We start from the raw sequence: 11,354 nt of genomic DNA on the forward strand, positions 1-11,354 counted from the left end.
TTGAAGAAACCTCTCTCGAGCCGTCTAAACCGTTCTCAAATTTTGTTTGATCGCCAACAAATCGTCGGTGAGTTTTCGTCGTGTAAACGGGGATAAACGAGCCCGATATCACATAGGCGGTTGTCGCGGCGTCATTCGGCTAATAGAGATAGGCGCGTGTTCATTCTACTCTCCCCGTAATCCCGCTCTGTCGGCAGGGTATATGTATATCTCTCTCGCTCTCTCTATTTCTCTCTCGCTTTCATCGTTCCCCCTCCCTCCTCCGCCCCAGCTCCCACTACCTACACACCCTCACTTGAGTACCTAGTACACGTTCCGCTTCCCTACTACGTCTCGCCTCAGCCCCAAAAACTTCCCCTGCATGCGTACCGGTGGTCCCCTTTCATCTCGCTGCACGCATTCAGTATTCAGTCAGAGGAGTCAGTTACGAGCGAGCCGTTCACAGGTTTAGAACCTGCGTGTTGTTTCGTCAAATTATATTCACGTGTTACTATTTGTATCCAGCAACTACGCTCCTCGTAGATTTAACAGGTACATAACAATAATCTAACTTGATTAAGTTCAGTTTGCATTGCAGTTATAATATTTTCACTGACTTCAGTGATTATTTGTTAGTTTTCATGATGAGAGAGATAGAATAGTAGAGAAATTTTCATTACTAGAATAATTTAACAAGTGTCATAGATTTAGTTAGGCAATGCCCAATTATCGAGTTGTATATAACTGAGGCTCATGATAAGGATTTATGTTTTAAATGGCAATTCATCGGAAATCGAAATACAATGAATTTTGGTTTTTCGTAAATTCGAGCCTTTACATCATAATAAAAATGAATTCATTCTAAAGTTTCTTTAGTGGTGCATTAATTATTCACCATTGCTGTTTACAGTATTCTGTGAACATATATGTTCATCAATTATTTGATGCAATAAATCGAAGATATAACCATGCAATGTTTATTTTGCTTGTAGGGAGCCAATGAGTCCGCGTTGTCCTTCAAGGGATTCACGGGAATCATCCGGTCCAGCAGCCGGAAGTCCCCCACCTCAGGCAACTCGCAGCAGCCCGAGTCCAATTAGTCCGAGCAGCATTGTGCCTGTACCCCTCGGTAGTCATCCCCTACTGCCCTCCCACTCAGCTGCGGTTATGGCAGCCTACATCCAACAAACACACCAGAGATTTCTTTTGGGTCACTCACCCCTATCGGCCAGAGGATCAGTGTCACCACTGGTGTCATCATCCTGTTCACCACCCGCCGCGACCCCCGGTATCCTCGTATCCCCCGCGAGTACTGGAGAAATCTCACCGACCGCAACACCCCTACCTGTAGTCTTGGACTTTAGTACGCGGAAGGCATCATCCGCTGATGAAGACGATGACGAGCAAATTCTAAACCTCAGCAAACCTCCAACCCCTTCATCTTCGAATGAAACAAATAACGGACCGCTGGACCTTTCAGTGTCGAGTAGAAAGCGACCCTCTCGCGAGGATGAGTCCCCTCCGCCACCACCGAGAAAATCCTCTCGCCTAGGATCAATTGCCCCGCCCCATCAGGATTCGCCGGCTAATGCTTTTGGGCGACCACCCGTTGTATCACCGTGGAGTTCTCCAGTTGTCGCTTCGCACCTACCGTATTTCGCTGCAGCTGTTGCAGCGGCTACTAGTCAACAACAATTATCACCGAAGAGCACACCCAGTGTAGATGCCCATCAATTATGGAATGGCAAAATGAAACCACCTGTGATGGACAAATCCTATCAACCCAGTGAAGCGACCAAAGCACTTGAGAAGATGAGTGAACTCAGCAAACTCGGTGGTGATGAGCTCTACAGGTCGTCATCAGGTGGCTCGGGTGGTAACTCCAGCGGTAACAATCCAAGTGGAGCATCGGGAAGTCGACACAGTGCGTGGCAGTCTCACTGGCTCAACAAAGGCGCCGATCAAGCGAAGGATGTACTTAAATGCGTATGGTGCAAACAAAGTTTCCCAACGTTGGCTGCTATGACGACGCACATGAAAGAGGCGAAACACTGTGGTGTTAATATGCCTGTTAATATGCCACCTTCGGGATTACAGCCACCCTCGATATCGTCAATCCCTCAGCAGCAGCAGCAGCCCTCCCATCAACCACCTCAATCCCAGGGAGGTAATGCGACACCAAGTAGTAAACAAAGTCCATCTGAATTGAACCTTCTCATCAAGGAAACGATGCCTCTCCCTCGGAAATTAGTACGTGGACAGGATGTATGGTTGGGTAAGGGTGCTGAACAAACAAGGCAGATACTCAAGTGTATGTGGTGTGGTCAAAGCTTCCGATCACTCGCTGAAATGACGTCTCACATGCAGCAGACACAGCATTATACTAACATCATATCTCAGGAGCAAATCATCTCCTGGAAATCGTCAGACGATAGTAAAGGTGGAAGTGGTGGTGGCTCTGCGGGAATTGGGTCTACAGGTGGAGCTACAGGTGGTCCAGGATTACCTCCAGGAGCTGGAGGCGGCCCACATGGAGGCAACACCAGTGGTCCCCCTGGTGGGGCCACCAGTAGTCACGTGAGCGCTGTTCTAACTTGCAAAGTTTGTGATCAGGCCTTCAGTTCATTGAAGGAACTCAGTAATCACATGGTAAAGAACTCTCACTATAAGGAGCACATTATGCGCTCAATAACTGAGAGCGGAGGGCGACGAAGGCAGACTCGAGAAAAGAGAAAGAAATCCTTGCCGGTGCGAAAACTTCTAGAGCTTGAGCGAGCACAGAATGAATTCAAGAATGGTGATTCTGTGGCGGGACTTGCTCACAGTCTTGGCAAACACGCTGGTAGAATAACGTGTGAAAAATGTGGTGATAAAATAGAAACCACGGTATTTGTTGAGCATATACGCCAGTGCATAGGATCGGGAGCAGTGGGTGTTAATCAACGAAATTTTCTTAAGAATGCGTTGATGTCAAATCATATGACTCAAGTCCTCACTGAGAGCGGTCGAAAGAGCGTAAATGAGGAGACATCATCGGTATCCTCGAGGCATCATCGATCACCGTCTTCAGCGAGTGATGCGACAACACCGGGTAAAGAAGCTCCAACCGCTAGTGTCAATGAAACAACAAACACTACTTCCTCACCTTCTGTACTCAATGCGATTGAAAAACTCATTGAGAAGAGTTTTGACTCACGAGTGAGACACGGAACCCCTGGATTACATCAAGCCCAGCCGGGAGCACCGATAGGCTCAAGTATTCTCAAGCGTTTGGGCATCGATGAGAGTGTAGATTACACAAAACCTCTCGTTGATCCGCAAACGATGAATTTACTACGAAATTATCAGCAGCAGCACTACAACTCAGCGAATGCTGCGAGGCGGGAGCGAAGTGGGAGTGAATCGAGTTCGATATCGGAGAGAGGTAGTAATCGGACAGATACACTGACACCGGAAAGACGTATGGACCTATCCATGAGTCATGATAGATTATCGACATCGTCGCATCGTCAACGATCGACACCCGATAAGCAGAGTACAACACCTAGTCGTCACTCACTCCCTGAAGAATCCGGTGATGAAGAGTCTGTTGTCGTCAAGAAGGAGCCACACGATGATGATGGTGAGCAGTCAATAACCAACGAGGACGATCCTCAAGCCCCTCGAGACGTGGTGGTGAAGAAAGAGCTAGTAGACGATACCAGGGAGGATGAAGCAACATCACCCTCTTACAATTGCCACTCTCGAATCCATGAGGGCACTGATGAGGCTAGGGAAGTGGCATCACCCCAGGTGAATCCTTCGACCCCAAGACCACCGAGCCAGCACGATCAAACACCGGTACCACCATCAAGAAGTCCCTGCCGAAATAGCACGAGTAGTCCAGCCAGTAGTGATCGTTCTGTAACTCCTCGAGGTACCCCGGACACTAAAGCATCCAGCAGCCTTGGCGCCCTCTCCTCGATGTTCGATAGCCTCTCAGGAGGTGGCACAGGTCCTAACGCCAATTCCGACTCCCAAAGTCGCAAGACTAGTAGCCATCCCCTGGCAGCTCTGCAAAAACTCTGTGACAAGACTGAAACCCGAGTACCCAGTGGATCTGGAAGCTCAAGATCGGCAGGGAGCAGTGGTCAAAATATTACCACTAGTGGTAGTGCGAGCTCCGGGGGTTCTGGCCAAAGTGGTGGTCCAACACCAGGTGCCATTCTAGCCTTCAGTTGGGCGTGCAACGATGCCGTTGTCACTGCTGACTCGATCATGAAGTGTGCGTTCTGCGATACACCTTTCATATCGAAAGGTGCCTACAGGCATCATCTGTCGAAGATGCATTTTGTTAAAGACGGCGTCATTCCGGATCCCCTGACAATCGGTAGATCAGCTGCAGCAGCAGCGGCTGCTGCAGCCGCTGCTGCGGTTGCTGCTCAATCATCGTCCGGGGCAAGTCACAGCGCTGCATCACCACCGAGCTCACAGCATAATAAGTCACCACCTATACAACAGGTAAATGGCAGCCCATCTCAACCCTCGGCCTCCCCTCTCGAGGAGAGCCCTCACTCAAAGTTTCTCAAGTATACGGAGCTAGCGAAACAATTGTCTAGCAAATACGTATAGTCTGAGTGCCGCAAGTAGCGGCGCAGTTTGTACATAAATTGTATCTATAGTGTAAACCCGACTGCGTATGAGGATGGAAAGTAGTCGAATAGATAGATCTTCCCCTCACACATCTTTCTCCTTTATTCCTACCTCCCCCATCTCCCTCCTCCGTTTAATCATTGTCGCGTCAAGGTGTCGATGATCGAAAGATTGATTCGATTGATACGTCACGTTGAATGGTTTCATTGTTATTTACAACGGGAGTATTAGACAGCCAATTACGCAGCGAAATAGAAGAACATTATGACATTTGAGGCTCTCAATCATTAGCATAATAGAAAATTGATGTGAAGGAATCGTTTCCAATCCGAGCATTAGTAGAAATAATGATATTTGATAGTTTTCTTACTTATTTTGTTTGGAAACGTCCATTCCATTGACAAATTAATCCAGACTAATGGCATTTCTACGAAATCCCTGATTCCTTCACATGAATTTATGACACTTGATTCACTCTTTCGATTGTCTCCGGCGCATGACGTGACGCGTCTTGTCATTCCTTGGTCGAGTTCAAACACAATTAGCGTGTATTGGCTCAACTAGTATAATTGTAGAGTGGAGAGAATTTTAGTTTGCCCGGTTCGGTGAGAAATACAGTTGGAGAGAGAACTGGCTAGAGTGGCTGTTTTGCGCTCATCTTTTCTTTGTATTCTCATTTAGTGAGTTGTTTACATATTATTTCATTTTCTCTATCCTCGTTGGGATATCTGAGGGGTTTGGGGCTAGCAGGATGTGTATGAATTGAACGACTGATTTGGTGAATTATTTACTTTTTATAGCAATATCATTTGGTAAATGCATTAAGCCCTTGGTTTAGATATTTCATCTGAATGGATTTGGAAATGTGATAAGTTAGCTTTTAACTGATAACCCAGCAGTTAGAAAAAAAAGTAACGAAATTTTTAAATTTCGATAATAACTCAGTGAACTTCCAAATTTGCATGTAGACAGACGAGAGTTGCTTCAAATAACTTGAATTTTTTAAAACTTGTTTTGTTCGTACTGAAATTCTATCACTTGTCAGCTGCTAGTTTCCATTCATTTTCATTGATAAAATCTTTTGAAATTTCGGCAAAACTGCGAACAAGTAAAACTTTCCTAAAATTATGCAATGAATTTTACCCAAAATTTGTACCAGTGTCCTCCATCTATTAAATCCATCTGATGAACTCATCCACATAGCGGAAAACCCCTTCATCATTGAATTTCTTAAAGTGTCATCATGAAGACGGTAGTTCAGTCTCTTTAATATAACGAAATATACCTAATTGCATTTGAGCACGAATTCAAGTTCCTTGTCACTTCGAGTACCCGTCTACCCACTAAAACCTACACGAAGAGAAAAGTTGGCTCAATATTACCTAGCAAATCGTGGCAAATTATACTGTACGAGAGATTGTCATCGAATTTCTATCAGACGCGTTCAGTAAAAAATTATTTTCTCAATAAGAAACTTAAATGAAATATAGAGCAATCATTTGCGATCACTGGGATAATTGTTTGAGGAATCAAAAATTTTTTTCCCCGATATACGATGAAGTATTGAAAATTGGCTGTGTCACCCGATTGCTCGATTTGCTCTGTAATCTTTCATCAACTTTTTTCCTTGCGTACCAATCACAGTTTAAACTAATGATTTTTACAGAGGATGGGAAGATAAACTTGAGAAAATCCACATTTTTGCTAAACGCGGGTTACAAAATTAATAGCTGAGGGAAGACAGAATGAGACAATGTAGAGAAAAGATAATTGTGTGCATGTGCGCATGTCCGTAATCGACGAGTTGGAAGTGCGTTAATTAATTGTGATGCCACCATATCTCGCGGCAACTGTGACGAGACCACATGCTCATGTGACTCCGGCACGCGGCCAACGTTTGTGATGTTTATAATAAAAGAATACTTAAGCAATTTAACTTTGACCGGAGAGAAAAAATATCGAGGAAAAAAAAATATTAAATAAAAAAAATTCACTCACGCAACAAAGTTGAAAATTAAGAATAGCGACTGTGACAAAGAGATGGTTATGTCGACCGTGAATAGATGATGCTTTTTAACACACCTGTCGTAACGGTCGAACGTATGTATACCACCTTAGAGTAAGGTAGATTATTAGGAATAGATTAAAAATTAGCGCTCACCCTTTGTACAGAATCTCTTTATTGATGTGTGAGATTATGTTGGAGTCGATACAAATGTCCAAATTATTACAGCAACATTTTCCTCCATCGAGAGACTGCTTTTTCCAATGAATGAGTGACTCGATGATTTCATTAGTTCTAAATTAGTGATTGGGGTAGATGAAAAAATCGAAATGAGCCCTATGTTCATATTCCAGGCGAGAAATTCCAATTTGCCAAATCAGTCTCATTCGATTTAATTTTATTATAGATCTTGTCATGACTTCAGGAATCAGTAGCCCCTCGCTTTTCCAAACTGAAAATACGAGAAATGATTTACATTTCCGTCAGCTCTGACACAATCTCACCAGAAATAATATACGAAACCGCAAAAAGTACCACAAAAGAAATATTTAAAAAAAGGGGGAGAGGAATGAGAATGACGAGAAAAGATGAGTGCGCCACACACGCGGTGCAATAAACCGATTTTCATAATCTTAGATATTGAATACCGTTAATTTAATTCACGGTCTCATAATTTTTTTTTTCACTTCATTGGGTATTTAAGGCGAGAATAATGATATGCGTGAGATACTTTAGATAATGTCGTAATAGATGATTTGTAAATTTTATTTGTTTTTTTAAATATATTTATTGCGCCAGGTCGAGCCAATGCGTGTCATTACGTGTAAAATATTGTCATTAATTATCATTCGAATTATGGCGGAAAAAATAAAACAAAATACTGTGTATATTGAATTGAAATTATTATACATATAAATCAATGAAAAGATGACGAAAAGTGATATTTGCGTGAATAAAAGGGCGGCCGTGAGTGAATGATTTCAGATAATTAGGTTGGGTGATTCATGTAGAGAGCAATGCTATTTGTAGTAAAAAAAAAAAACAAAATATTAAATTTAAAAAATTGATGGAATGAATGAGGAGAGAGTGTGATCGAATCAGCGGAGTAGCGAGAATATTGTAAAACTTCGTTGATACGATTAAACAAAAATCTAGATGAAATAAATAAAAATAAAGGAAATAATAAGAAAAAAACACTTGTATACGTATTCCTTGTAACTCTAATTCTTTCATCGCGGACTTTTAAAGTATTTATCAACATAATAAAAATAATAATAATATTGTGTGTGATGATCGAAGATTAATCCCACGTGGTACTGAGCGATTATAAAATGAAAAAACGCGAGATTTGACGATTCATCCACATTGATAAAGTAAAAATGAAGGTAAAAAAAATTGATGGAAAAATGCAAAAAAAATATTTAAAAATTCACAACAGATTGAAATATCGTGCGCTCTCAGAAAACAAAACTTACAAGAAAATTAAAATTATAACCTCGTAAACGAGAAAGAAAAAAATCCACAAAGATATGCATCATGTATACGCGAAAAAAAAACTCTTGAAACCCTTTTACGAGATTTGTCATTATTTAATTATTTCGGTTGTATTTTAAAATGCAATTAAAGCTCAAATAAATATATATGTTATAAACTATATTCAAAGCCCATTTGTCTACTTCATTACAACGAAATGAAAAATCTCCATGAAAAATCCCTGAATTGTCCGCCTACGAGTTGCTGCATTGATCCTTACATCTTCCTATCTTCAGCATATAAAAGGAATGCCACAACAGGGGAAAATAAAAAACTTAACCTGACAGAATATTCTGGTGACACCATTGACTCTCTTATAGCTGGAATAAAAAAAAAGTCAGGGAATTTACAACGCCCGAAATTCGGCCCACGTTTCCACATGGCTTTTGGAAAATATATATTCCGTCTATATGTACTGGGATTATCAGTGTCACACCCACCAGTACATTTCTTTCACGATTGTTATGTGACATGTTTATTGACATTCTGCCTCATCAACAACGAGATAGCTAAGGATAGCAGATTTAAGGAATATAATAATTGGTTCGTATTTCTTGCGGGATATTTCTTCAAGAATTTGCTATCATAATTAATGATAATGGTTGTATTTATGGGGATACTTGAGAAGTGATAAGAGAGTGGATTGAATTGATAGGGCCATGTGGTGCTGATGGCTTTAGTTTCAAGGTAAAAAAAAAATTGAAGAGGTGATACAAACCAAAATGTGAAAAATTCGGGTTTACGAACTTCATTAGCTTGAGTTTAAACAGTTGATCGTAACATTGAGTTGGTGATTGTTGGAGGTTCAAGATAATAAGGGACTCTCTTCAGGAATTGCATTCAAATTCGGTGAATAATTTTTTCGGAATTTTCCCGTTATTATTTTCAACCCTTTAATTAATACAAAAACATTACAGAGCTAATCATTTTTTCCACTGAGAGGCTTTGGCGCCCAATTTACAAACCAACGGCGCCACCGACAGTACCTTCCAATATGGCGGCACCCCTGGTTAAGATAATTTGACTTATGAATAGATAAATATTTTAAACATGTAATTAATTCATTCAACGCAGAGATCAACAAATATTGTCTAGACTCCAAATTAACATAGCGATTGATTCATAAGCTGCATTCGAGCTCATCTTGGCCCACGCACGTCATCACGTAAAATACGGTATTTCTCTATTTATAGAAATACGAATGTCACGTGACCATCATCAAAAAACTGAAGTTCCAAGGGAATTACGAATTCAATTGCTACAAAAACTAATCACGATTCCTCTTACTGAAAATGTGTAGACCGATAACGATATCTCGTGATCATTAAGCGTCGGTTTTTCCTGTAATTCGATTCCGCAGATTGAGGTTAAGGTAACTCAGAAGCATTTCCAGCTGAGTCTCAATTCAATGACAAACATAAGCTTATGTAAATACACCCCAACCGCATATGGTCTTCGCAATTGACTGCACCTATAATACCCAACTATAACCAACAGTATGTCTAATCTCACTTTGAAATCAACAGGAATATTCCCTGGAATTCCACAAAATCATTGCATCGATCGTGTACAAAATTTTTATCTCCCAAGTTATCATGAATTAGTTTCATCTGACTAACCAGCTCACCACACCCAGCCCTAACCTCACCAGTATTGAATTTAATTCGTTTTTATATTTGATAAGAACGTTTGATAGCGGCAAATTATGAACCTCTCACGGCCCCCAAGTGAATGATTGTAATCTTCGTACGTCCTTATAGACCTGTGGATCTATCCCAAAAACAATTCCACTGTCAACGCGCCCTACCAAATACAATGACACAGTATCGATTGATTATTTCCAGAAATCGATGGAAATAACTAAAAATGTACACGAGAACTTTAAGCTGATCATTTCCAGTCCAACGTTCACGACGATTGGCACGCGCCATGAAGATTAGACCAGATATGCTCCCCATAAACTTCGATCACCGTGATAAATCGATAGAAAATCGATTTCTAGCGCGACTCCGAGATCTTCATACAGCACGATAATTCTCCACATTATCCTTCCCTAATATTAAATCGATTTCAGATGTTATGTTTATTTATATACGGATAAGATCCTCCCCAACCGCATATGATCTCCACAATTGACTGCACCACCAGTATCTCCAATCTCCCTCCGAAATCAACAGAAATAATCTCTCGAATTCCAGAAAATCATTTAGTCGATCGTGTAGCCAATGTTTACTCCGAGTTACCATGAATTAGCTTAATCTGAATAACGAGTAATGCTCACCGCACCCTTAACCTCACCAGACCAGAATTTTGTTCTGTATGATGTGGTGAGCAGGTACCATCGATACTGGCAAATCACGGTGAAGGTCAAGTCGACCTCCACGGCTGACTGGCTGCACGGTTAGAGGTGTGGAGGTGTGCACAGGTAAGGTAACACAAGGGGGAGGTTGTTGAGGGCCGAAGCGCACAAAACCGGTCGCATCTCGTTCTCCTCATAAGAAATACACGCCGCATGCCGCAGATACGCAGATACTTTTATTTTAACCGTAATGCGCTAATGAATTGATACAGACCCCTAACGTATATACCAAGGATATTCACAACTATCTCTGTCTCTCTCTCTCACTCTCTCGCACACATTATTTTCCATGCCCTTCGTATTCTCCTGGTTTTCATAGTTACCTTCAGCCAACAACTCGTGCTCAGTTGGGGCTTCTGCGGGCCCTGCCAGCGCCTCGGGTGCTCGTAAATTCCTTCCGCACTTATGGAGAAGCCTGAAGCTTTACCCGAGAGCACGATATTCAAATTATCGGGAGAAACGGAAGGACAGGGACTCTTGAGAGGTTGGTGTGTGTTGCATCCATTAGAGGAAAATTCCCGCATTTAACAAAAGGTTGATAATGCCCGAGAATAGCAACATTCATCGATATTTACTACTTGCGTTAACATGTAGATCATGGTCTATTGGATGGATTGCAAAAGCTAGACTATTTTATTATTAAATAGTATGAGTTGATTTATTTAGATGATTTTTACACATTCGGCAGAGCGTTTTTCCCCATTATCGTTGCGACAATTCATAGTCGAGATGGGGAATTCCAATGTGACGCGCGAACAGGACTATCCGTTCCATCTTATTGAAGAAATCGAAAGTTTATTCATCAGGTAGGATGTATGCTGACTTCTTGGGAAAGACTGATTCCTC

The 11,354-nt window shown here is 41.7% G+C and overlaps 1 protein-coding gene across 6 annotated transcripts in view; it reads left to right on the forward strand.

The window, feature by feature from the left end:
* The window catches only part of LOC135161293 (protein tiptop), a 124,765-nt gene extending 116,493 nt beyond the window's left edge, over positions 1–8,272 (forward strand). For all 6 annotated transcript variants that reach the window (XM_064118730.1, XM_064118735.1, XM_064118732.1 and 3 more), the window contains one exon: positions 972–8,272. In XM_064118730.1, the coding sequence (XP_063974800.1) occupies positions 972–4,590 (3,619 nt within the window). In that variant the 3' untranslated portion in view covers positions 4,591–8,272. The remainder of the gene's footprint in view (positions 1–971) is intronic.
* The last annotated feature ends 3,082 nt before the right edge of the window (positions 8,273–11,354 follow it).

Source organism: Diachasmimorpha longicaudata, chromosome 4 (assembly GCF_034640455.1).
Source record: "Diachasmimorpha longicaudata isolate KC_UGA_2023 chromosome 4, iyDiaLong2, whole genome shotgun sequence".
Classification (NCBI taxonomy): domain Eukaryota; kingdom Metazoa; phylum Arthropoda; class Insecta; order Hymenoptera; family Braconidae; genus Diachasmimorpha; species Diachasmimorpha longicaudata.